At 42.5% G+C, this 24,312-nt stretch overlaps 1 protein-coding gene across 1 annotated transcript in view; it reads left to right on the forward strand.

Moving 5' to 3' along the window:
* The window catches only part of nudt4a (nudix (nucleoside diphosphate linked moiety X)-type motif 4a), a 29,834-nt gene extending 5,765 nt beyond the window's left edge, over positions 1–24,069 (forward strand). The window contains exons 2-5 of the mRNA XM_055155713.1: positions 11,708–11,818; positions 16,558–16,602; positions 17,877–17,964; positions 21,472–24,069. Coding sequence (XP_055011688.1) covers positions 11,708–11,818; positions 16,558–16,602; positions 17,877–17,964; positions 21,472–21,707 — 480 coding nt within the window. The 3' untranslated portion in view covers positions 21,708–24,069. The remainder of the gene's footprint in view (positions 1–11,707; positions 11,819–16,557; positions 16,603–17,876; positions 17,965–21,471) is intronic.
* The last annotated feature ends 243 nt before the right edge of the window (positions 24,070–24,312 follow it).

The raw sequence follows: 24,312 nt of genomic DNA on the forward strand, positions 1-24,312 counted from the left end.
AAATCCCCCTAATTGGTGACACCTGCTTTGCTTTTTACTTCGCCCACAGGAAGTACCTCCCCCCAGGTAACTCCCCAACTCCCACTTTGTCACAGTCTCATTAAATAAATAAACTAAAACTAAACTCCAGCCTGTAGCTCAGAAGCTGCCAGTAGATCTCCACTTCTTTCCACGCAGCTCGCCAAGGGATTTATGAATTATATCCTACGTATTGTTCTGAATAAAGGTCTCATTTTCATGCCTGACTTTAGGGATAATGGTTTGTGTTTTATCGGCGTCCGACTGTTCCCTTCTGTGGCCGTGGAACTTATTTTTACTGTATTCTATGGGCTATTAGTCGCTCTGGGTTATAGGCGAGTTTGAGCTGACGTCATTGTTATTAAAAGCCCGCGTTGCTGCTGGGAAATATTTTGGTCAGAGGCAAGAAACACGATAGCGTCAAACACAGTGTGTAACCTCGCGTATTTCTCCCCGATAATGGTAAATTCCTGCTGCATTATTGGACGCACAAATAGAAGCACGGAAGAAGGAAAATGTTTTTGTTGTATTCTGAGTGAAAAGAACCACTAACGGTGAATTAAACGACTTTCAAACATCCGCAGAGCAAACGTAGAAGATCCTAACAAACCGTGGACTCCAACAAGTTCAACGACACATCCAGACTCTTGGAGGTTTTCATCTTTTCTGCTGTGAATGGCCCAGGAGTTTCCACCAAGTCATTGTGGATGTCGCCCAAGTGAATATTTGTCCAGGTAGTTGGAGATTCTGACCAGAAATTTGGATTCGTCCACCTTTTGTTGAAAAGGGTGATTTGTCGTCCGTCGATGTTTATGACCAATTTCTGGTCAAATGGTCTTGGGTCCTCTGCTGTTAGAGTGGATAAATAACCGGGATCAATACCCTTTACGTGTTTTCTCGCTCCGTCCTTCATGTAGAATTAGTGTTTCTTGCCGCCGACCAAAATAATTCCCAGCATGCAACGCGCTCTTTTGTCAACAATGAAACTCGCCTATAAGACGCACTGTCATTAAATGGTCTATTTTCGAACTTTTTTCACAAATAAACGGCGTGGGACTTTAAAGGAAACCCAACAGTGTGATGGGTGAGTGGTTTTGTTTGTTTGTTCGTTCACGGTGACTCTGGGCTTTGTTCAGTTGTGGCGTGTAGGGAGGGTGTGTCTGGGACCAACAGATTGTCGGCGTGTTCGCAGTGACTCAGTTGTTCAGTCGTGTCTAGAAGTGGCACATTGCGCTCATCGCTTTTTCGGTTCGTTCCTCCGTTCCGTTCCTCGTCGGTGTGGAGTGATGAGTGTGTCTGTGGGTGTGTTTTGCTGTGCGGTCGCTGTCTGCTCCGTGTGTGTTTGTGTGTTCTGCGGGTGTTGTGGCTTTGTAGTTTACTAAAGTCGTACTGGGACATCCGAGTGGATTCGTGTATGGAGTGCTCTGGATTACAGGGCGTGCGGTCGTTTTTTGATGCGGTTAGAGGCTTAAGACCGCGGCTAATGACCCAGAAAATACAGTACTCAGTTCATACTTTTATTTTGTAAAGGATTTCACCGGAGGAAAAAGGTTAGAGACTCACAAGGTACCGTAGCAGTTCAGAATGGTCCCAAGGGTCAGTGTCAGTACGACAGGGAGAGGGCTCTGGAGGGGGAGTGCTCGGCTGAAGGAGCGACACTCGCAGTGACCCCCCACAGCTGCAATTTATAGAACCAAGGTGCAGCACGCGGTGTCCCCACAGATCTGCTCGTGCATATCGGTGTCCTCCCCCCCGTCGTGTCTTTGGGCTCCTGTCACCCCCCCCTGCTCCTGCCCTGGGGTTGTGATGCTAGCTGTAAGCACTACTCTGTTAGAACCTCTATAAGACTTTAACCCGAGCTTTATCTTAACACAAACTGATTTGAAAATGTGCTCTTTAAATCCATTTTTGTGTTTTTTTTTCTTGAGTTTTCAGACCATCTTACAACTTTGCTCATGTGTCCATTGTGTCTCCACGGTAACTGCAGAACATTCAGCCATAGAGACACGTGTAGATCCTCCCCCGTGTCGCCGCAGAGTCCGTAAAGCCGCTCTTGTTTTGGACGCGTTGCTCGGACAGAGGTGCCGCTCGGTCACTGACCTCCAGCTCTGAGCTCTGGTATTTTCACCGAGAATAAAACTGCTGAGACGGGACTTTTGTAAAGCTGTGAGCGCGTGTGAGTGTGTGTTTGTGTGTGTCTGTGTGTGTGTGTGTCTGTGTGTGTGTGTGTCTATTTGCGTTTGTGTGTGAACATGAGTAAAGGCTCTAGTATCTCGACTCTGCAGGAGTATTTATAGTGATGAAAAATCAGGGATGTTGTGAAAGCGATTAACAATTCAAAACTAAATATAATTTCATCTTTATTTTATCTGAATCACAAAAAAGTCCAAAATTGCGCCAAACTCACTCATGAATAATCAGTGTTGAGGAGTAACAGATTACACGTACCAGCGTTAAGTAATCAGATTACAAATTATGAGTAACTAATGGATTGCACGGCGGTATTTTCCTGTTTTCACATTTTGGGCTGTATCCCTTTTTTTTTTTTTTTTTTTCTTCTTGGTAATTCCACTCATTGCTGGAAACTAAACCAGGTCTAAAACCAGGACTAAAACAGGACTAAACCAAGACTAAACCAGTTCTAAACCAGGACTAAACCAAGACTAAACCAGGTCTAAAACCAGGACTAAATCAGGACTAAATCAGGACTAAACCAGGACTAAACCAGGACTAAACCAGGACTAAACCAGGACTAAAACCAGGACTAAACCAGGACTAAACCAGGACTAAACCAGGACTAAACCAGGACTAAACCAGGACTAAATCAGGACTAAATCAGGACTAAATCAGGACTAAACCAAGACTAAACCAGGTCTAAAACCAGGACTAAATCAGGACTAAATCAGGACTAAATCAGGACTAAACTAGGATTAAACTAGAACTAAAACCAGGTCTAAACCAGGTCTAAACCAGGACTAAACCAGGACTAAAACCAGGTCTAAACCAGGATTAAACCAGGTCTAAACCAGGACTAAAACCAGGTCTAAACCAGGATTAAACCAGGTCTAAACCAGGTCTAAACCAGGACTAAATCATGATTGACGTGTCTCCTCGTCTCCTATCAATAATATTTTTAATTTGGTTCAGTAAAGTCTGGACTTTTTATTTTCTTTTATCAGACAAAACATCTTATGTTACGATTTCCTCGTCTTTGCTTCTCTACAGCAAATCAAGTAATCCAAAGTATTCAAATTACATTACTCACTTAAAGTAATTAAATGGATTACGTTACAAACTACATTTTGAGATATGTAATCTGTAATCTGTAGGGGATTACATTTTAAAAGTCACCTTCCCAACCCTGTGAATAAGTGACAGAAGCTGTGAGTAGGTGATGACAGACAAGTATTTTCTCTAAATGTTGGGTCTGGGTCTGCGCAGGTGGGTCTTTTTTTACCCAAACTGACCACGTGTCTCTGATTGGTTAACCCGCCTGTCAATCACTCCCTCTGAAACCAGGGAAACAGGATAAGGCTCCAGAAAGCCGCGTGTAGGCGATGCCAGACAAATATTTTCTCTAGATGTTACTGGATTTGTTTGAGGTTGTCACAGTCTTTTTTAATGTAGTACTCTAGTTTTATCGTAACAGATTTGTCCAGGTGCTTCATGTCCAGGCACAGGCTGTTTACGTCGTGACCTTTCTGTGACCTTTAGGAGGGTCGGTGTGGTGGTGCCAGAGAGTTTTGGGCCCCAGACGAGCGTCATAAAGCCCCTCGTGTTCAGGTTAAACGTGGAGGACTCACTGATCACTTCCGTCATCCTGGTTTAGAGGCTGGACATCACTAACGATTCACAGAAAACAGCATCGGTTCATATTGTTTAAAGCCGCACTGGGGAACCTTCTGGTCTGGTCGATGTAAAAAGGCTGTAAAGACTCTATGTATGTTTAGAGTCTATGGTGTGAACGTGAGTCTCTTTCTGGAACACATTAAACAGATACTCAGAGTCTCAGAGCGGCTCGTCTCTCTCTGGAATCGGGCGAGTGCAGTGTGAATGTGGCGGACCTCGGGTCGACCTGCACAGTCCACAGTGACAGTGGAGCGTGTGGCGTTGTTGTACTGGATAAAAAAGAGCTCAGGTCACGTATGTTTATATGAATCAGCGCTACAGAGCTGATGTTTAACACGTTTGTTTGGCAGTTTGGGTCATCATCCTGCCTGGGTCTGCGCAGGTGAGTCCGGGTCTGTCTGCGCAGGGGAGTCTGGGTCTGTCTGCGCAGATGGGTCCGGGTCTGTCTGGCAGGTCTGTCTGCGCAGGTGAGTCCGGGTCTGTCTGCGCAGGGGAGTCTGGGTCTGTGCAGGTGACTCTAGGTCTGTACAGGTGAGTCTGGGTCGTCTGTCGGCGCAGGTGGGTCTGGGCCTGTCTGCGCACGTGAGTCTGGGTCTGCGCACGTGAGTCTGGGTCTGTCTGCGCAGGCGAGTCTGGGTCTGCGCAGACGGTCTGGGTCTGCGCACGTGAGTCTGGGTCTGCGCAGGCGAGTCTGGGTCTGCGCTGGTGAGTCTGGGTCTGCGCTGGTGAGTCTGGGTCTGTGCAGGCGAGTCTGGGTCTGCCAGGCGAGTCTGGGTCTGCGCAGGCGGGTCTGGGTCTGCGCTGCGCAGTGGTCTGGTCTGCGCAGAGTCTGGGTCTGCGCAGGCGGGTCTGGGTCTGCGCAGGCGAGTCTGGTCTGCGCAGTCTGGGCTGGGTCTGCGCAGGTGAGTCTGGGTCTGCGCACGTGAGTCTGGGTCTGCGCAGGCGGGTCTGGGTCTGCGCAGGCGAGTCTGGGTCTGCGCAGGCGAGTCTGGGTCTGCGCAGGCGAGTCTGGGTCTGCGCAGGCGGGTCTGGGTCTGCGCAGGCGGGTCTGGGTCTGCGCTGGTCTGGGTCTGCGCTCTAGTCTGGGTCTGCGCAGTTGAGTCTGGGTCTGCGCAGGCGAGTCTGGGTCTGCGCAGGCGAGTCTGGGTCTGCGCAGGCGGGTCTGGGTCTGGCGCAGATGAATCTGGGTCTGCGCAGGCGAGTCTGGTTCTGTGCAGGTGAGTCTGGGTCTGCGCAAGTCTGGTTCTGTGCAGGCGGGTCTGGTTCTGTGCAGGTGAGTCTGTCAAAAGTGAAGTAGATAAAACTAAATCTCGTGTTCACTGCGGTCTGTCCAAAGAGCACAGTAACGTGTGAAAATGACTTTGTTTTTGTCTCCTTTTTAAAGTATAAGCAGCAGTGGGTTTTTTTTGTTTGTTTTTTTACTCAAACCAACCACGTGTCTCTGATTGGTTAATCCGCCTGTCAGTCAACGCCCTCTGAAATCATGGAAACAGGATAAGGCTCCAGAAAGGCCCTATTCAAGCAAGGAATCTAACCTGAGACCTTCTCGCGAGGAGGCGAAAATTCCAGTCACTCAAACACCCTGCCAGCTGCCCCCGTAAGATTAAATACAGGCTGATTTATAATTAAACATGGTCTCTATTAATAAAACCACATCGCTGGATTATTTTCTCATGTTACGATTAATAAATGTTCTGAATAAAAGGAGCTCAGCGTGTTCTGCTAAATGAACATCTCAAAAATCACATCTCCAGCTGTTACCGGGCTCAGGGTGCAGAGGAGAGCTGTTACCACCCACTGACTGACACTAAACAAGTACCAAACCACATGGAAATAAAAATAAATTCACTATTGTTGCTGGAGCCTAAACCTAGTTTTGTAATTTTTGTAATATTTTCATTACAAAGAAAATTATTCCTGTTTTGTTTGATTTAATATTTACTTAAATAAATCATGCATTTTATTTATTTTTTTTTATAGTTGTGGTGATTCTTTATGGTTAAGATTAGTGACGGGCATTCGATGAAATTTTCTTAATCGATCGTCAGAAGAATTAACGATCGATTATCGATTAATCATTAAAGCTTTTATATTAAAATGATCATCATTATTATTACTATCTGCACTAATCTGCATAAATAAACTCAACTTTACGACATATAAACATAACGACTCTAGATCCACATCAGCTGTTTGACATTATAATGTGTTTAATTCAGTTTTGTTCAAATCTCACAGAAACAAAACTTAAAACCACATCACTAATTTACATAAACTAAGAAGATAAAACTCCAGCTCTTGTGTCGCTGATGTGGTTCAACTTGTGTTGGATTAAAAGACATGACTCAGATTTGTGTTTGTCAAAACCAGGACAGCGTACGGGGGGAGGGGGGCGGGGCCTCGTCATCCACATTGAGCGACTCTCACCTGGAAAAACTTTTTCCCACTGGACACAGAAACATATGTGCTGCTTTATCCACTGTGCACATGGACTCACACTTGTCCCAACGCAACGGAAAGTGTGGAATTTCTTCTACAAATCCTGGTTAAATCCACATTTGTGCTTCGGTTCGTTACAGACTGACCCACTGTTTGTGTCTCGCTCCTTCTGATGCAGAGACACATGTACACACCTGTTTGGTCACGACACACACAGCAACCTACATTCGGTTTGTCGATTAAAATTAACGTAATCGATAAAATTCTCAATGAGCAATTATCGATTAATCGACTAATCATGCCCATCCCTAGTTAAGATGATCACTGTATAATATTTCGGATTATAAGTCGCACCAGCCAATAAATGCGCAATGAAGAAGAAAAAACATATAAGTCGCACTTTTTGGGTAAATTTATTTGGTAAAATCAGAGAGCAGGAGCAAGACATTTCCTGTGTAAAGTCAAGTTCTAGTAAAAACAATAGAACAGAGCCACATATTTCACAGTTCTTCAGATAAACTATAACAAACAACAGAACAGAACAAGTTTAACAAACTCTCCATCTCACTCCAAATCACTAAATCCATTAATTTCTTCATCCTCGGTAGGGATGGGCATGATTAGTCGATTAATCGATAATTGATCATTAAGAATTTCATCGATTACGTAAATTTTAATCAACAAACCGAATGTATGTTGCTGTGTGTATCATGACCAAACAGGTGTGTACATGTGTCTCTGCATCAGAAGGAGCGAGACACAAACAGTCAGTCGTACCGAAGTGCACATGCGTATTTAACGATGACTTGTACAAGAAATTCCACACTTTCCGTTGCGTTCGGGACAAGTGTGAGTCCATGTGCACAGTGTATAAAGCAGCACATATGTTTCGGTGTCCAGTGGGGAAAAAGTTTTTCCAGGTGAGAGTCGCTCAATGTGGATGACGAGGCCCCGCCCCCCTCCCCCCGTACGCTGTCCTGGTTTTGACAAACGCAAATCTGGTCACACTGACCTGTATTCACCTGAGTCATGTCTTTTAATCCAACACAAGTTGAACCACATCAGCGACACAAGAGCTGGAGTTTTATCTTCACTTAGTTTATGTAAATTAGTGATGTGGTTTTAAGTTTTGTTTCTGTGAGATTTGAACAAAACTGAATTAAACACATTATAATGTCAAACAGCTGATGTGGATCTAGAGTCGTTATGTTTATATGTCGTAAAGTTTAATTTATTTATGCAGATTAGTGCAGATAGTAATAATAATGATGATCATTTTAATATAAAAACGTTAATGATTAATCGATCGATCTCTCGACGATCGATTAAGAACATTTCATCGAATGCCCATCCCTAATCCTCGGTGTCACTTCTGAACAACTCGGCCTCGACCTCCGGAGGTAAACAGAGCGACGCAAACTCTTCTGTGTCGCTGTCATCAGACTCAGCATCAGTTCCAGTTAGAATTATTCAGGTCTTTCTGAATCCCGACCAGTGATGCCACTAACGAGCTGCTCAGTAACGAGTTACTGTCGTCCGACTACTTTTTTCAGTACGGAATCGTCTAACCAGTGTCAGATTTAAGTTACTTATCTAATACACTGTGCATTACTATTTTTGCATTTCAGGGCGATATTATTATATTATTATTATATTATTAATTTATTTTTTGCCGATGTGGGTTATGTGACCCCAAAGATCATATAAATCGTCTCTGGTGACACGTTTCCTGTGATGTTACATCAGCTCTGCTTCACCACGAGTCAGATGTAAACACTGGAGGAGAGAGGGACGACTTTTACAGCTGGAAATACAAACAGCTGCAAAAGGTGGGGGATCAGCCGCTGCTGAAAGTAACTAAAAAAGTAACTTGTAATCTAACTTAGTTACTTTTAAAAGCAAGTAGTCATTAACTTAACTACTTTACTTTTTAAAGAAGTAATCAGTAGTCAGTTCAGGAGAATAAGTCACAGGAAACACACAAACCATGAACAAAAGTGACACTTAGAGTCCAGAAAATACAGTATTTGCTTAAATAATAATCTGATGTATTAAAATTTTTCTTTCAATTAATTATTGCTCATGTTAATCATAAGTTTACCTCAGAAATGTTTATTTTTTGTATTATTTTGTGTCTGTGGCTCCTTATTTAAGACGAGTGCAGGTGCATCATGGGAGTGTGGAGCAGAACCAAACAGTTTTTCGACCTCCTGTCACTTTAACTGTAAAAATTTGCCTTTCGTGCATTTTTTTATGTCCTAAACTCTACGTGAATACTCAGTGAAGAGTTTTTAACTGCACTCGGATCACTCTCTCTGGATTTATTAGTATTTATTTTACTTTTTAAAGTCAAATAAAAGGTGGAACAAGTGTCAATCTACGGCTTTACGAATGTTTGGACCTTACAATAGTTTTGTTCGTTAGATTCCACTCTGTTGTTTAAAAATGTGTTCTTTTTTTTATAAACCTGCAAATTTAATCTTAATCAAATTTAAATCTCAATTTGAATGGATGCAAACAGCAAATGACTAAAGACTGCAATTTTTGAAGCGCCATAATTTCCTCCAAAAACAAGAAAAGCTCAGTTTTTGTCCTCGTGAAATCGTCCGACCCTGGAGTTCAGATCTGTACAAATGTTCTGAAATGTGATTCTTGTTTTAGTTTGTCGGTTCACGTTTCAGTTTTTTTTTTTTGTCAGTTCTTCTGGACGCGTTTAAAATGTGAACTTTGAAACTGAAAACCGTGAATAAACAGGGACGGCGCCGGGCATTTTTGGTTGGAGGAGCTATGGGGGTGTGGAGTTCTTCATTGGGGGTGTACGCTTAATTTAGAGGCTTTTATGGATGTGAGCGCAACACCATCTCCCACCACCTCCTCCTACCTCCTCCCTGTTTGCTTTGCTGTTTAAAGTTTAAGTGTGACCCTAATCCCAATATGGAGTTCATGTTTTATTGTAGTAACATTTTTAGTCAAGACTGAATGTTCTATGAAAATGGAGCAAAAATCTTAATGTCCTCTCAAGCCCCGTCAACAATCAGTTTTAACTTTTTCTCAGCGTTTATATGAGTTATCTGAGTTAATTTAACACTTTGGGCCATGTTAATTAAGCAACACTGGACTAAAGTTGATTCATGAGTTGGTTTCACTTGATGTAAACCGTGTGACCTCGCTGCATTAGGATTCGTTCGCTCGACGGGAGGTGAGTACTTTTTTTTATTTAGCCAATCGCTGCTGTTTGGTTGTGACGTTTGTAATGCTCCAAATGTAGGAAGAAGAACAATAACGTCTTTCCCCTTGATGAAATTCACCAAACATTCTCTTTGTTCCGTCTTTAAATCCTCGGGGATCTGGGGAATCGTTGACAACGCAGAATGTCTGGATCTTCACTGATTGGCAGGTGCCTGAACTCACATTTCTGGGGTTCTTGTAAATCGTCTAGTGTTTTCTGATTCCTGATCTAGTTGCTGGAGAGAAATGAAATTGAGCAGAGGCACTAGGTGGTGTCAGCCTGGCTACAAAAGTTCCTGTTTAACCCCAAAATCAAGAGTTATATGAATGTTCTGAAAGTAAACAGATAACACTTTGTAGAGTTATCCTGATTTAGCTAAACAACACACAGAGATGTTTTATTTTTACACTTTATTTTTGTGAATTTAAGATGAAATTATGTATAAAACTGGTTCAAACTGGTTTTCTCTCGTGGGAGTTTGAAGTGGTGGGACTGAAGAACCAAATTAACACTAAGGGAAGTTGGAATTAACTTCAGTCATATCAACTCCCCCAACTCGAACCTCCATTTAACTTTCAAGTAATTAAAATGACACTTTTTGTGTTAAAAACTAAATATTTTACCCTGAAATTTGAACCCTCCAGTTTTTGCTGTGTTGAATCATTATAATAATGACATAGATAAGAATCATCCTGCGGCTCAGCTGCTTAATGAAAGTGTAGAAACAAATAAACCTGTTTGTACAAAGATGGTGTCAAATACAGTCCCACATCCAAACTGTAAAGGTCAAGTTATCTCCAGTTAGTCCATGGCATTTAATAGCAAGGTTATGCTTTTATTTTGGTGACTTCCTGTGTGAGCGGAAGTGAAGGTAAAAACATTGGCTTTGTACACAGAAAAGACGCAAAGTAAACACGGCAACGTTAAGAGTGAAAAACAAAATCAACGGTAAAAGGTTATATGCAGTGTTGGGAAGGTGACTTTTAAAATGTAATCCCCTACAGATTACAGATTACATACACCAAAATGTAGTTTGTAACATAATCCATTAAATTACTTAAAGTGAGTAATGTAATCTGAATACTTTGGATTACTTGATTTGCTGTAGAGAAGCAAAGACGAGGATCGTAACATAAAATGTTTTGTCTGCTAAAAGAAAATAAAAAGTCCAGACTTTACTTATTATTATATTATTGATAGAAGAGGAGGAGACACGTCCACACAGCAGGATTTAGACCTGGTTTAGACCTAGTTTAGATCTAGTTTAGACCTGGTTTTAGTCCTGGTTTAGATCTTGTTTAGGCCTGGTTTAGTCCTGTTTTTGTCCTGGTTTAGACCTTGGCTAGTCCTGTTTTAGTCCTGGTTTAGTCTTGGTTTAGTCCTGGTTTAGACCTGGTTTTAGACCTGGTTTAGACCTGGTTTTAGACCTGGTTTAGACCTAGTTTAGATCTAGTTTAGACCTGGTTTTAGTCCTGGTTTAGATCTAGTTTAGACCTGGTTTAGTTTCTGCCAATGAGTGGAATATCCCCCTAAAAAAAAAAAAAGGAAAACAGGGACATACCGCTGTGTAATCCATTTATTTCAACAAAGTAACTGTAATCCAATTACCACTCACTGAAACAGTAACTGTAACTGAATACAGTTACTCATAATTTGTACTCTGATTACATAACTCCAGTACATGTAATCCGTTACTCCTCAAAACTGGTTATATGAAAAAACCTAAAGATGGCAACAGTCGACAGGGGAACAAGGTTTGTTTTATTTGTAAATGTTTATTTGAGCTTCTTGTTGTTTGTATTGAATTCATGTTAAAATATGGACAACGGTTAAACAATGTAATGAGCTCGTGATGCGGTAATCATATGGTCATTTCTGTTATTTTGTTCTTGTGTTGCTCTTACGTTGGTTCTATGACACGACAAGGAAAAGATTAAAAGGCATTTAACCATCAGTTCTGGATGCTACACAAATATTAATAAACTATATGGTTCAAGTTTCTCTTATTTGACTCCAGAATGGCTCAGTTACGTGCAATTAATGTGAGTAAAAATAAATCTGCTCATTTGTAGTGCAGTTTGCATAAAAAGTGGCATTATTAAAGTGTTATCGACTGATTATTGACGTCCAACCCCAAGTCTGAATAAAGGTGCTGCTCTTTGTCTTTCTCAGGTGTTACTGGTGAGCAGCAGTCGGCACCCGGAGCAGTGGATCGTTCCTGGAGGAGGAGTGGAGCCGGAGGAGGAGCCGAGCGGAGCGGCCGTCAGGGAGGTGTTTGAGGAGGTCAGAGTCTGAAGAACTAACGATATGTGTTTGTGTACCGTAATTACCGGACTATTGAGCGCACCTGAATATAAGCCGCAGAATGTTTTCATGTTCAGGCCGTCTGCTTTTATCGCCTCTGAAAGTTTTTGTCGTCCCACCATCGACTCACTGACGCTGAGCTCACGTGCAGCAGCAGCAGCTCTGTTTCCTTCTTCCACAGACACATCAGTCGACTTTAACTTAAAATCTGCATCGTTTGCATTTCTCCGTGTGTTTTTGATGAGGAGGGTGTGTGTATGAAGCACAAAATAACAGCATCTTCCTCGGCAAATCGTCGCTTCCATGTCTCGCTCTTTCACCCCGACACATCGCTCTACTGCGCATGTCTCCTGCAGAAAGAGCCTCTGTTCTGTCTGTATCATGTCAGTGTCTTGGAGGATTTCAGCAGATTTCAGACTTTCGGGGGTGGGGATACTTAAGATCATTTAAGACGAATCCCACTCCATCCATCCATTTTTTCCCGCGTTATCTGGGGCCAGGTCTCAGGGGCAGCAGTCTAAGCAGGGAATTATTTATTTATTTATTTATTTATTGGATCCCCATTAGTCTTTACTCAGGTAAAGACTATCCTGGGGTCCAAGTTGGCATAATTTACAATAAAATGTTCCATTATAATAATAAAGTTCACACATAAATCCTGTTCCACAGTTTACTGCACTACACAACACCACTACAATTATAATATATCCAATAATTACAATGCGTGACTAATGACTAGATATAATTATATACAATTTCCAATATATTTCTTTAACTTTTTCTTAAAACTTGTTTCCTGCTTGTGAACAGTTAAGGTTTGGGGGAGCGTGTTCCAAAGCTCTATCGCTCTGTACAGAACAGTTCTTTTCAGAGCATTAGTCCTGGGCAGTGGAAGTATAAAATGTCCATGTGAAGCTCGTCTTGTGATAAAACCATGAAGACCACTAAAGGATTCCCAGACTTCCCTTTTCGCACACATTTCCTCCAGCTCCTCCAGGGAGATCCCGAGGTGTCCACAGGCCAGTCCAGAGACTTAGGCTACGTTCAGACTGCAGGGCTTAACGCTCAATTCCGATTTTTTTGTGAAATCCGATGTTTTTGCGAGGTTGTTCACATTTCCAATTAAATGCGACTTGTATTCGATCCCCTGTGTGAACAGTAAACGGCCCAAAAGTGTCCCACATGTGACACTGGAGACACAATGACGTCAACCGCAGCGAGCGTCTCTGTGTTTACGGAAGTTGTCCAAACATGGACGCAGCATCGAGCACCTGGAGATTTTAAAGTTCCTCTCGTACCGGAGCCACAACATGAACAACTGACTTGTTTTAAGGAGGAGATTGAGAAGGAGAAGGACGAGGTTTTTGGTCGTGGTGTTTTGTGGTTCAGTCCGTTGAAAGGAACGTGTGGATGTGGAGACGGAGCCAAGAGTGGTGAGTGGAGATGTGCTTCACTTCAGTGACACTGGAGTTCATTAACAATTTTTGCCTACTTCAGTGCAGAATAGTGACGTTTGTGTCTTGTTGATAACGTGTAGGTGGATGAATGCACTTTGGCCGTTCAGACTGAAGTCACATGTTAAAAGATCAGATATGTATCGGTTTCAGGAGCAAATATCCAAGTGTCCTGGGTCACATTTGAAAAAATCGGATCTGTGTCGTTCAGACTGTCATTAAAAGATCAGATACAGGAACATAGAGACAAAAAATCGGATTTGGGTCACTTCAGGCTGCAGTTTAAACGCAGCCTTAGTCCCTCCAGCGTGTCCTGGGTCTTCCTCGGGGTCTCCTTCTGGTGGGACATGGCCGGAACACCTCTCCAGGGAGGTGTCCAGGAGGCATCAGAACAGATGCCCGAGCCACCTCAGCTGGCTCCTCTTGACGTGGAGGAGCAGCGGCTCTACTCCGAGCTCCTCCCGTGTGCCTGAGCTCCTCACTCTATGTCTCTAAGGGAGCGCCCAGACACCCTGTGGAGGAAACTCATTTCAAGCGCTTGTATCGGCGATCTCGTCCTTTCATTACCCAGAGCTCATGACCAGAGGTGAGGGGAGGAACAGGGACTGACGATAAACATTCATTTAGCATCAGCACCAGCAAAATCTGTTATCGTTACAGGCCTAGAAGGGAGGGTGTGTCTGGGACCGCTGGATTGTCGGCGTGTTCGCAGTGACTCAGTTGTTCAGTCGTGTCTAGAAGCGGCACGTTGCGCTCGCTTTTTAGGTTCGTTCCTCCGTTCCGTTCCTCGTCGGCGTGGAGCGATGAGTGTGTCTGTGGGTGTGTTTCGCTGTGCGGTCGCTGTCTGCTCCGTGTGTGTTTGCGGCTTTGTAGTTTACTGAAGTCGTGCTGGGACCCGAGTGGATTCGTGCTCTGGATTGTGGCGCGAGTGGTCGTTTTTTGTCGGGGTTAGAGGCTTTTGAGTGCGCCCTATAGTCCGGAAAATACGGTAAATATGATTCTAAAATAATCATAGTAAAAATAAAATGTAGATTTAGCTCACACATACCAGAGATCTCACTCACGCTTTTCTGCATCACTCCAGAAAAAAAAACAAAAAAAAAAAACCCAGCTCTGCCTTCGCCGGTTCGTCTTTCCCACAATCAGAGAGTGATTCAGCTCCATGAATAGACTTTTCCCTTTAACGTCAATAACACAGATATTTGGTGCTGGTTTATTTATTTACTGGACTCACCACACGAGACACAGACGGACGATTCTTTTTCTACTGGAGGAATTAGTTGGAGCATTATTTTTATTATTTACCACAAAATGAATTCAGAGGGCTGGGAATCACAGGACTAAACCAGGACTGACCCGGGACTAAACCAGGACTAAACCAGGACTGACCCAGGACTAAACCAGGACTGACCCAGGACTAAACCAGGACTAAACCAGGACTGACCCAGGACTGACTCAGGACTAAACCAGGACTGAACCGGGACTAAACCAGGACTGAACCTGAACTAAACCAGGACTGACCCAGGACTAAACCAGGACTAAACCAGGATTAAACCAGGACTAACCAGGACTGACTCAGGACTGACCAGGACTGAAACCAGGACTAACTCAGAACTGAACCAGGACTAACCCAGGACTAAACCAGGACTAAACCAGGACTAAACCAGAACTAACCCAGGATTGACCCAGGACTAAACCAGCACTGACCCAGGACTGACCCAGGACTAAACTCGGACTAAACCAGGACTAAACCAAGATTAAACCAAGGACTAAACCAGGACTAAACCAGGACTGACCCAGGACTAAACCAGGACTGAACCCAGGACTGACAGGACTAACCAGGACTAAACCAGGACTGAACCGGACTAAACCAGGACTAACCAGGACTAAACCAGGACTAAACCAGGACTGACCCAGGACTAAAACCAGACTGACCAGGACTGAACCAGGACTGACTCAGGACTGAACCAGGACTAAACAGGACTAAACCAGGACTAAACCAGGACTGACCCGGACTAAACCAGGACTAAACCAGGACTGACCCAGGACTAAACCAGGACTGACTCAGGACTGACCAGGACTGAACCAGGACTGACCCAGACTAAACCAGGACTAAACCAGGACTGACTCAGGACTGAACCAGGACTAAACCAGGACTAAACCAGGACTGACCCGGGACTAAACCGGGACTAAACCAGGACTAAACCAGGACTGACCCAGGACTAAACCAGGACTGACTCAGGACTGAACCAGGACTGACTCAGGACTGAACCAGGACTAAATCAGGACTAAACCAGGACTAAACCAGGACTGACCCGGGACTAAACCAGGACTAAACCAGGACTGACCCAGGACTAAACCAGGACTGACCAGGACTAACTCAGGACTAACCAGGACTGACCGGGACTAAACCAGGACTGAACCGGGACTAAACCAGGACTGAAACCGGGACTAACCCAGGACTAAACCAGGACTAAACCAGGACTGACTCAGGACTGAACCAGGACTAAATCAGGACTAAACCAGGACTAAACCAGGACTGACCCGGGACTAAACCAGGACTAACCCAGGACTGACCCAGGACTAAACCAGGACTGACCCAGGACTGACTCAGGACTAAACCAGGACTGAACCGGGACTAAACCAGGACTAACCGGGACTAAACCAGGACTGACCCAGGACTAAACCAGGACTAAACCAGGATTAAACCAGGACTAACCAGGACTGACTCAGGACTGACTCAGGACTGAACCAGGACTAACTCAGAACTGAACCAGGACTAAACCAGGACTAAACCAGGACTAAACCAGGACTAAACCAGAACTAACCCAGGATTGACCCAGGACTAAACCAGGACTGACCCAGGACTAACCCAGGACTAAACTCGGACTAAACCAGGACTAAACCAAGATTAAACCAAGACTAAACCAGGACTAAACCAAGATTGACCCAGGACTAAACCAGGACTAACACACTACACACACAGAATGTTCTCTACTGAATGTGAGTGAATCTCCTCAGACTCATGTGGCCTCCTGCTGTGAGGGGCTCCAGTCTCTGTGGAGCACTTACGCTTTAGTTTTATCTTTAGTTTAGCTACATTTTTCATAAAGCCTCAGTTTCGTGACGCAGATGTTTAATATTTAATCCTTCATGAAGGCTCGCCCCTCGAGACGCGTCATGTCTTTTCGCGAGGTCCTGATGTTTTCCTGCAGGAGTCAGAGCTTTGGTCTTTTGGTCTTTATGAGTGTTTCTTCTGTGCAGGCCGGTGTCAGAGGGAAACTTGGTCGGCTTGTGGGGGTTTTTGAGGTGAGCGTCCACAGTTCATTCCTCTGTCTAAAAACAGAACTCTGTGTTATATGTGATCTATATGTGTGCTATAATGAGTCAAATTAAAAGACTTCATCAAAACTCCCTTTATTTAATGTATAACTGTCTATTCCTTCCATGTATAAAACTACTGTGTGGAAATATGAGGGAATACTTATAAATCAAATATTAATTGATTGATTCATTCATTTTTATTTCGAGTTTGTGCCAAGAGAGAAACAATAATCATGTATACTACATATACATTGTAAACAACAGAAAAGCACATTTCTCGAAAAGGAGGGAAGAAGAAAAACTTATATGAACCCACCTCTGTTCATGACATAGTTTCAAAATGTATGTGGTTGCTTCTGTACATTGATCACGGAACTTAACAAATATTTACATATAGCAAAAATAAATTACATATTATGCAAACAAAATATAATTTTAACCCCGAAACGTTTTCTTTTTTTCCCCATTTTGTACTGTACACATATTATATACATATTATATATTATGTACACACATATTATACATATATACACCATATTTACACATATACACACATATTTCTACTCCAAAAGAAGGTTATTAGGATTATTAATCATGTGAATTACTATGCACCAGCAAATCCTCTTTTTGTTAGGCTAAAACTACTTAATTTTTTTTTTATCTTGTTGACCCGAGTACAGCTGTAGTGATGTACAAAGCCGAGAATCATCTGCTTCCTCCTTGTTTACAGGAGTTATCTGAGCAGAAAGACTCAGTATAACCTTAGAGGAACAGGTATTTAAAAAAACAAATGAAGATAAGAACTAAGAAAAAAAGTGATTGTATTTCTATTAGTTAGTTTATAGAATAACCTGAGTGATGATTTAAAAAACTCTAATACTGTAGAAGCCTTTAAAAAAGAGTATAAAGCAATATGTTTTAAAAGATCTAGAGCTCTGGAATGAATGAATTATGCATTAAAATTTGTTTGTTTTAATTTATAATTTTGTCTCTTATACAATTTCAGTTATAATTTACTGTAATTCTATGTTAACTTGCTGTTCATACACTGTTTTCTTTCTTGGAATTCTGTCGTAGTTTAACAGGGTTTGGTGTTAGAAGTACTTTTTACTTCAGCCTAAACCCGTTCGGTCATGATCTATGGGGTTGTGGTCTATGTTTTGTTTTTGTTTTGTTTTGTAGAGCTGCAAAATGACCGAACAAACTACTACTACTACTACTACTAATGTATGAAATATTATTCTGTCACTGTTCTGCAGCACAATGAAAACAGAAAACATCGGACATACGTTTATGTTCTCACTGTGACGGAGACGCTGGAGGACTGGGAGGATTCTGTTAACATTGGTAAGTCCATTTTTTTTTTTTTCTAACAGAGCTTCAGACAGAGCAGTGTCTCCAGTTAGAATCATCTCCCCAAGTAATAAATTACTGTGATGTGTTGCTTTTTGCTGTAACGCAGTAATGTGGTATTTCAGGGAAAACAATATTAATATTTTAAATGTGAGTAACGCTCGTCACGATGCTTTTTCAACCTGGACTGAAGTGGTGGGTTTTTCTTCCTATAAATTCACTAAAATTACCGTGATATCAGCAGCGATGAAACGCCAGAGACACGCCTGTGTAGACCGTCAGGTGACCACGAGCGAAAGGACCGACGCAGAACTCCGCGCTCCATGGGGCGACGAGCAGCTGACGCCTGATCGTACCTTGCAGACACCCTGCTCCACGGACTCGGGGTTCACTCGGGCGGTCCTAGATTCCAAGTTCTAGTCCAAGATTGGTTTAGTTCTTGTTTAGACCTGGTTCAGCTCTGGTTCAGCTCTGGTTTAGTCCTAGTTTAAACGTAGCGAGGAGACGTTCAGTTTGTCGACTGGACAAAAGTGAGTTTGGTTGAAGACGTTCCTCAGCTCATCCAAGCTGCTTCTTGAGTTCTGGTCAGACGCTGGTGGACACTTCCTTATATCTGCGGGGAGGAAGCAAGGAAGCGTCCTCCAGCGTCTGACCAGAACTGAAGAAGCAGCTTGGATGAGCTGAGGAACGTCTTCAACCAAACTCACTTTTGTCCAGTCGACAAACTTAATTTCTCCTCGCCTTGAATTCTACCTGGACGACTGAGGGATTCTTCACGCCTAGTTTAGACCTAGTTTAGTCCCAGTGTCGTCCTCAGTTCAGTCCTGGTTCAGTTCTGGTTCAGTTCTGGTTCTGGTTCAATCCTGGTTCAGTCCTGGTTTAGACCTAGTTTAGTCCTGGTGTAGTCCTCGGTTCAGTCCTGGTTTAGACCAAGTTTAGTCCTGGTGTAGTCCTCGGTTCAGTCCTGGTTTAGACCAAGTTTAGTCCTTGTGTAGTCCTCGGTTCAGTCCTGGTTTAGACCTAGTTTAGTCCTCGGTTCAGTCCTGGTTTAGTCCTGGTTCAGTCCTGGTTTAGTCCTGATTTAGACCTAGTTTAGTCCTGTTGTAGTCCTCGGTTCAGTCCTGGTTTAGTCCATATACGGCGCAAAACTTCAGCATCTTCTCAGTTATTTTGTTGAACTTGAAAATGCTGCAATAGTCGTGTAATTTTTTTTACATTTTATACACAGTAATATTGTAAAGTAACAGATTACTTTGAAATCACAGTAAAAAGTCACAAAAATAAAAATAACACATTACAGTTTTAAAGTCAGTTGCCCAACAGTGCTGCAGAGTATCAGTGTGTTGAAGTTTTTATTGTTGTGGTTCTTGAGTTGAATCGTAGTTGTAGTAGTTTTTGAACGTGCTCCTTGTGTGTTTGAGGAGATCATTTATAGCTGCTCCAAAATAAGTCTGGACGTGGACGTGGGGCGGGGGGGAGGGTCTCTCTCTCTTCGTCCGTCTCCGTGTCCTCTCTTGCCCCTGGCACCGAGAGGAGACTCACTGCTCCTTATTTAACTCCGTGAGCCTCTGGTGTTTACCATCTGCTCTGAGAATCGCTGGATTGCTGAAATCTTACATAAATATTGTATTGTTCAAAATGACACCACAGCTCTGACAGAGACGAGGTTTTGGTCTGGAGGGTTTATTTAAGTCTGTAACTTTTAAATTCTGTGTGAAATGACTAAAGCCTGATTTCTGTCTGGTGTTTGCTCGTCTGTGGTTTAGACGTTCAAACCTATTTTGGTTCAACAAATATTTACTTTTGTTGTTGATTTTATAATTTAAACTCAAGGTCATTTAGAAGGAAAAGGTGAAGTTTAGGTTAGTTTGTTTGTCCCCGTAGGGAACTTTGTCCTCTGCATTTGACCCATTTTGAGCCAGGCTCGGTCAGGACCTCAGCTGGACAATTTGACTTGTTCTGCCTGTGTTTGGGTTCACTCAGACACAGGGAGAACATGCAAACTCCAAACACACGCACTGTTTGTGGAAACATTTGTCTGTCTAAGACACAGGTGTCAAACATACGGCCCAGGGGCCAGATCCGGCCCTCCAAGACCTTTAATCTGACCCTTGGCTGATTTTCTACTAAAATATTTTTATTATATTTTCTATTAAAATCTTGTTAATTTTCTGTGGTGTTTATCACAGCAGCGTCTCCAGCGTCTCTGTACGTGGCCCCTCCCACCAGAGCAGCACAAATGAAGACTTGTCTCTTTCCAAACGCTCTTAAAGGACGATCGTTTTGACTGTTGACCGTGACACCCTCATCAGAAAAATGTCAAAAATGAGAAAAGCGGACACAGAGTGCAGAATGTTCCAAGAAAAATCGACTTACTCCTATTTGCATACAAGTTAAAGTTAAAACATTGTGTTGAAATTGTATTTTTCTTAAAGTTTCAGGTTGTTCATAATATTATAATATTTTGTAAAAGAAAGAGTTCATCAATTAAAAAATATTTCTGTAATAGATTTGAGTTTCTCTGCATAAATATTTGAACTTATTGTTATTTTTGGGGTTTATATGACATGAGTTTTCTGATCCGGACACTTTGGGATCAAAGTCGGTTGGATACGACCCCCGGACCAAAATGAGTTTGACACTCCTGGTCTAAGAAATCATCCTGAGTTTACAGAGAACATTTTGTATGTGGAGAAACAACAAAGCAAAATCCCGATCCGTTGCTCCACCTCAGTTACGAATTTAAAAAGTCAACGTCCAAAGCGAAAGGCACCAACTGTTCACCAAGAAACACCTTCCACTGCAAAGAGACCAAGACGTGATGTTGCTGTAAAACCACAAGAAAAAGAAAGTGCAGCTCAGTCTGTTTGTCTTCTGCTCCTCTCCATTAACAAACGGGATCCCACTTTGATGTCACTCCCATACAAAATGTTCTCTGTAAACTCGGGATGATTACTTAGTCAGTCAAATGTTTCCTTTTTGGTTCTTCCTGTGGATCAATCCTGCCCATCGCCTTCACCTTTCACTATTTTTCAATTCCGTTGGGAAGAGAAACTGTTTGAACGGAGGTTTGAGTCACACACATCTGATTCACTTTTGCATTTATGAAGTTCACAAACACATTTCTCGAGTCGTTTTCCGCTGTTAGGATCCAACAACCACACAATTACGATGTCCGAATCCCAAAACTAAAATATGACAATATCAGAACCAGAAACAAAAGTGAAATGGTTCAAAAGACTTGAAAAGATCGACTTTGTCAATAGACACATCCCACTGGGAAAACAAACATGGAGGTTTGATGCTCACTTTTTCGGAAAATCCTTCCCAGTATGAATTGCGCAATGACCGGAAGTCTGAGATTCTTGATACGTGTATTGAGAGCTGCACATGACACTAGAGCAGAGCTTTTTTTTTTAAACCTTTGGACCCAAATGACGACGCAATTCTGCCCAATCCTACGAGTGTCACAAATTTCTTACAACATTTTTGTTCTTACAGGAAGAAAACGCAAATGGTTCAAAGTGGATGAGGCCATTCGAGAGCTGCAGAGGCACCGGCCGGACCACGCGCAATACCTCCGGACTTTGATAAAACACTACAGCCCCACGCGCGGCCCTGTCACTGACCCTGTCTGTGGCCCTGTCTGTGCCCCTGCCAACGGAAACTCCACGTCTGAGCACAGCCCGCCGCATTACGAGCTTTGTTCCACAGACTCCGAGCGAGTCAACCGATAAAACGCGAAGAACCGAGAGAACCGACGTGATGCGATCCTCTGAAATGGACGTTTAATCTCACCTCAGTGCCTTTGGATTTGGAATAGATCAGGGAAGAAAGTGCGTTGTTCTTTTGTCATATTTCAAGGTCTAAAAACTGACTCTCGTGAGCGTTAAAGCCATGTTATAATCCTCATCCAAAACAGACCTGGAGTTGTGTTTTTTTGTTTCATTCATACATGTTTGAGTAACTTTTTATTATTATTATTAGTCTGTCTACCTTGTGACGTCATGAAGTGGCACTTTTCATGTTAACAGCTACATTTTACTTTTTATTCACTAGAAATGGGCAGTTCCAGAGCTGAAAGTGTATGTACTTTAAAAACACACTGGAGTTCTTCTTTCCGTTTGACTCTAAATGTGCAGGTTTGTGAGTTAAACTTGTGGGAATGAAACAAAACACAACTCCAGGTCTGTTTGTGATGAGGAAACTACATTATAACAGAGATCAGAAAGTAGTTCTTGCCTCTAGACCAGGTCATGGGCCAGATCTGTGGAGGGGATCCTGCTCACCTGCAACTGAATAAATGCAGAGGGGTGTGTTTAATGCCATACCAGGCAAAGAAAAAACATCTCCATGGAGACTTTCAGTGGCCTCAGTCGGGTCTGATTGTTTTCTTTGACAGGTCAGAGCTGCAGACGGATCTTTACAAACAGATTTAGTAAAACAGTGTGTTTGTCAATGATTATATTCTATTACAGTTTTCTGTCGTAGCTGTTTTGTGACAGGGGTGTCCAAACTTTTACCACCGAGGGCCACAACTCGAAAAACATGTTTGAAGCAGACGACCAAAGACCTGTGGTTTGTGCAGTGAATCATTCAGACGGTGCTTTTCTGCTTCTGCCAGAAAAGCACAGGTTCAGGTGGTTCAGGAACAACCTGCTTTCATAAGAACTGAAACATGAATTTAGTGTGTGTATCACACGGCAGTGTGATGTTTTTGAGGTTATAGTGAGAGTATTATTGCCTGGGAAATCCAGAATGATCTCTGTGTTTTTATACAGATTAGTATCAGTCTGGTCCTTGTGCCCTCTGCTGTGGCTCAAGTCCAAACGTGATCGTCCCATCAGACTTGTTTATTTCAGTGATGCTTGTAAAACTGGAGCTACTGATCGTATATAAAATCAACTTTATCAAGTTGAACAGAGTTTTGTGCTTTGCTCATAAACAGGAAGATTCACCAATGACCAGACTCACATCTCTGTGAAATACTGAAGACGGTTGAGTTCTGGACCCAGGCTGGTAGAACTGCTTAAATTTGCTGTAAAAAGCACTGACTATGATCAGTCAGGTCAGTTCAACTGGACGCCTCAGGGCCAATAAAAACTGGTCTGAGGACCGCGTTTGGCCCCCGGCCCATAGTTTGGACACCTCTGTTTTATGAGATATTGTGAGGAGTATTTTGTATTTTCATGGTCATCTGAAGCAGCCGCTGATGACAACAAACGAGCTGCTGTTTGATAAAGACATCGACAACTATTCACCACTGTAATAAAGTTAGTTTAACTGTATCAGTTACAAAGGCTTAGATTTTTACATTGGTCTCACAATGTGTCTCCTTATAACTTATACGTGCCTTAAATACAACGGTGTCAATGTTCTGAGTGAAGATGTAAGTGGCTGTTAAATCTGTGTTTTCTCTTTAAAATCTAATTAAAAACGACTCTATTCAATCAAAACTTACACTTTCTTCTGTTCAGTATGTCTGGACCTGTGGTCTGGACCCAGGTCTGATAATACAAAATATAGTGTTCCATAAAAGATGAGAAATAAATTTGTATTAAAATTATACTTTTTGTACAAAATTACAGCAATGTTTTTGATAAAATAGACTTGCCTGTGCCATTAATCTCATAAACCTGAGGGGAAATGTTGTGTTCGTGTTTAGTGTTTACGTCGACAGACTTTATTGTAATGATAATTTAAAGATCCTGTGTTACACAAAGTTGAGTGACATGGAGTTTTGTTTTGTTTCATTCACACCTTTTATTATTTCTCTGTCTACATCTCCAAAGCTCAAAATGCTCTGTTCCACCTTGTGATGTCATGAACTTAACAGCTCCTTTTACCTTTAGTTCACCAGAGATTCTGAAATCATCCAGATGATTCTAGTGAAGGTGTGTGGAGTTTAAAAACACAGTGGAGTGTTTTCTGCAGGGTTTGTGTTTTAAACATGTGAATGAAACAAAACACAACTCCAGGAAACATCTTCAGAACAGAGATTAGAGTGGAATATGGGCCTAGGGTGACCAGAGTTTCAAAATTTTAAACTATGACAGACTCGGGTTGTGATGATTGTTGTAAATAAAATGTTAAAGAGTGTGTGAGATTGTTCGTTCTCGTGTCGGTCAGAATCTGAGGAGCTTCTGTCTGTGTTTTTTTTTGTTTTTTGTTCATTCACAAACACGGATTTGTGTATTTTGGTAAAACAAACGACAATTTATGCTCCACTTTAAGGTTGGCAGAATCAGATTAGTCCAAAACTGTGATAGTCCTGGTTTAGTTTTGGTTTAGACCTGATGTAGTCCTGGTTTAGTCTTAGTTTAGTCCTCGTTTTGTCCTGGT

Source organism: Boleophthalmus pectinirostris, unplaced genomic scaffold, assembly GCF_026225935.1.
Source record: "Boleophthalmus pectinirostris isolate CB_2022bp ecotype Guang Dong unplaced genomic scaffold, ASM2622593v1 HiC_scaffold_2, whole genome shotgun sequence".
Classification (NCBI taxonomy): domain Eukaryota; kingdom Metazoa; phylum Chordata; class Actinopteri; order Gobiiformes; family Gobiidae; genus Boleophthalmus; species Boleophthalmus pectinirostris.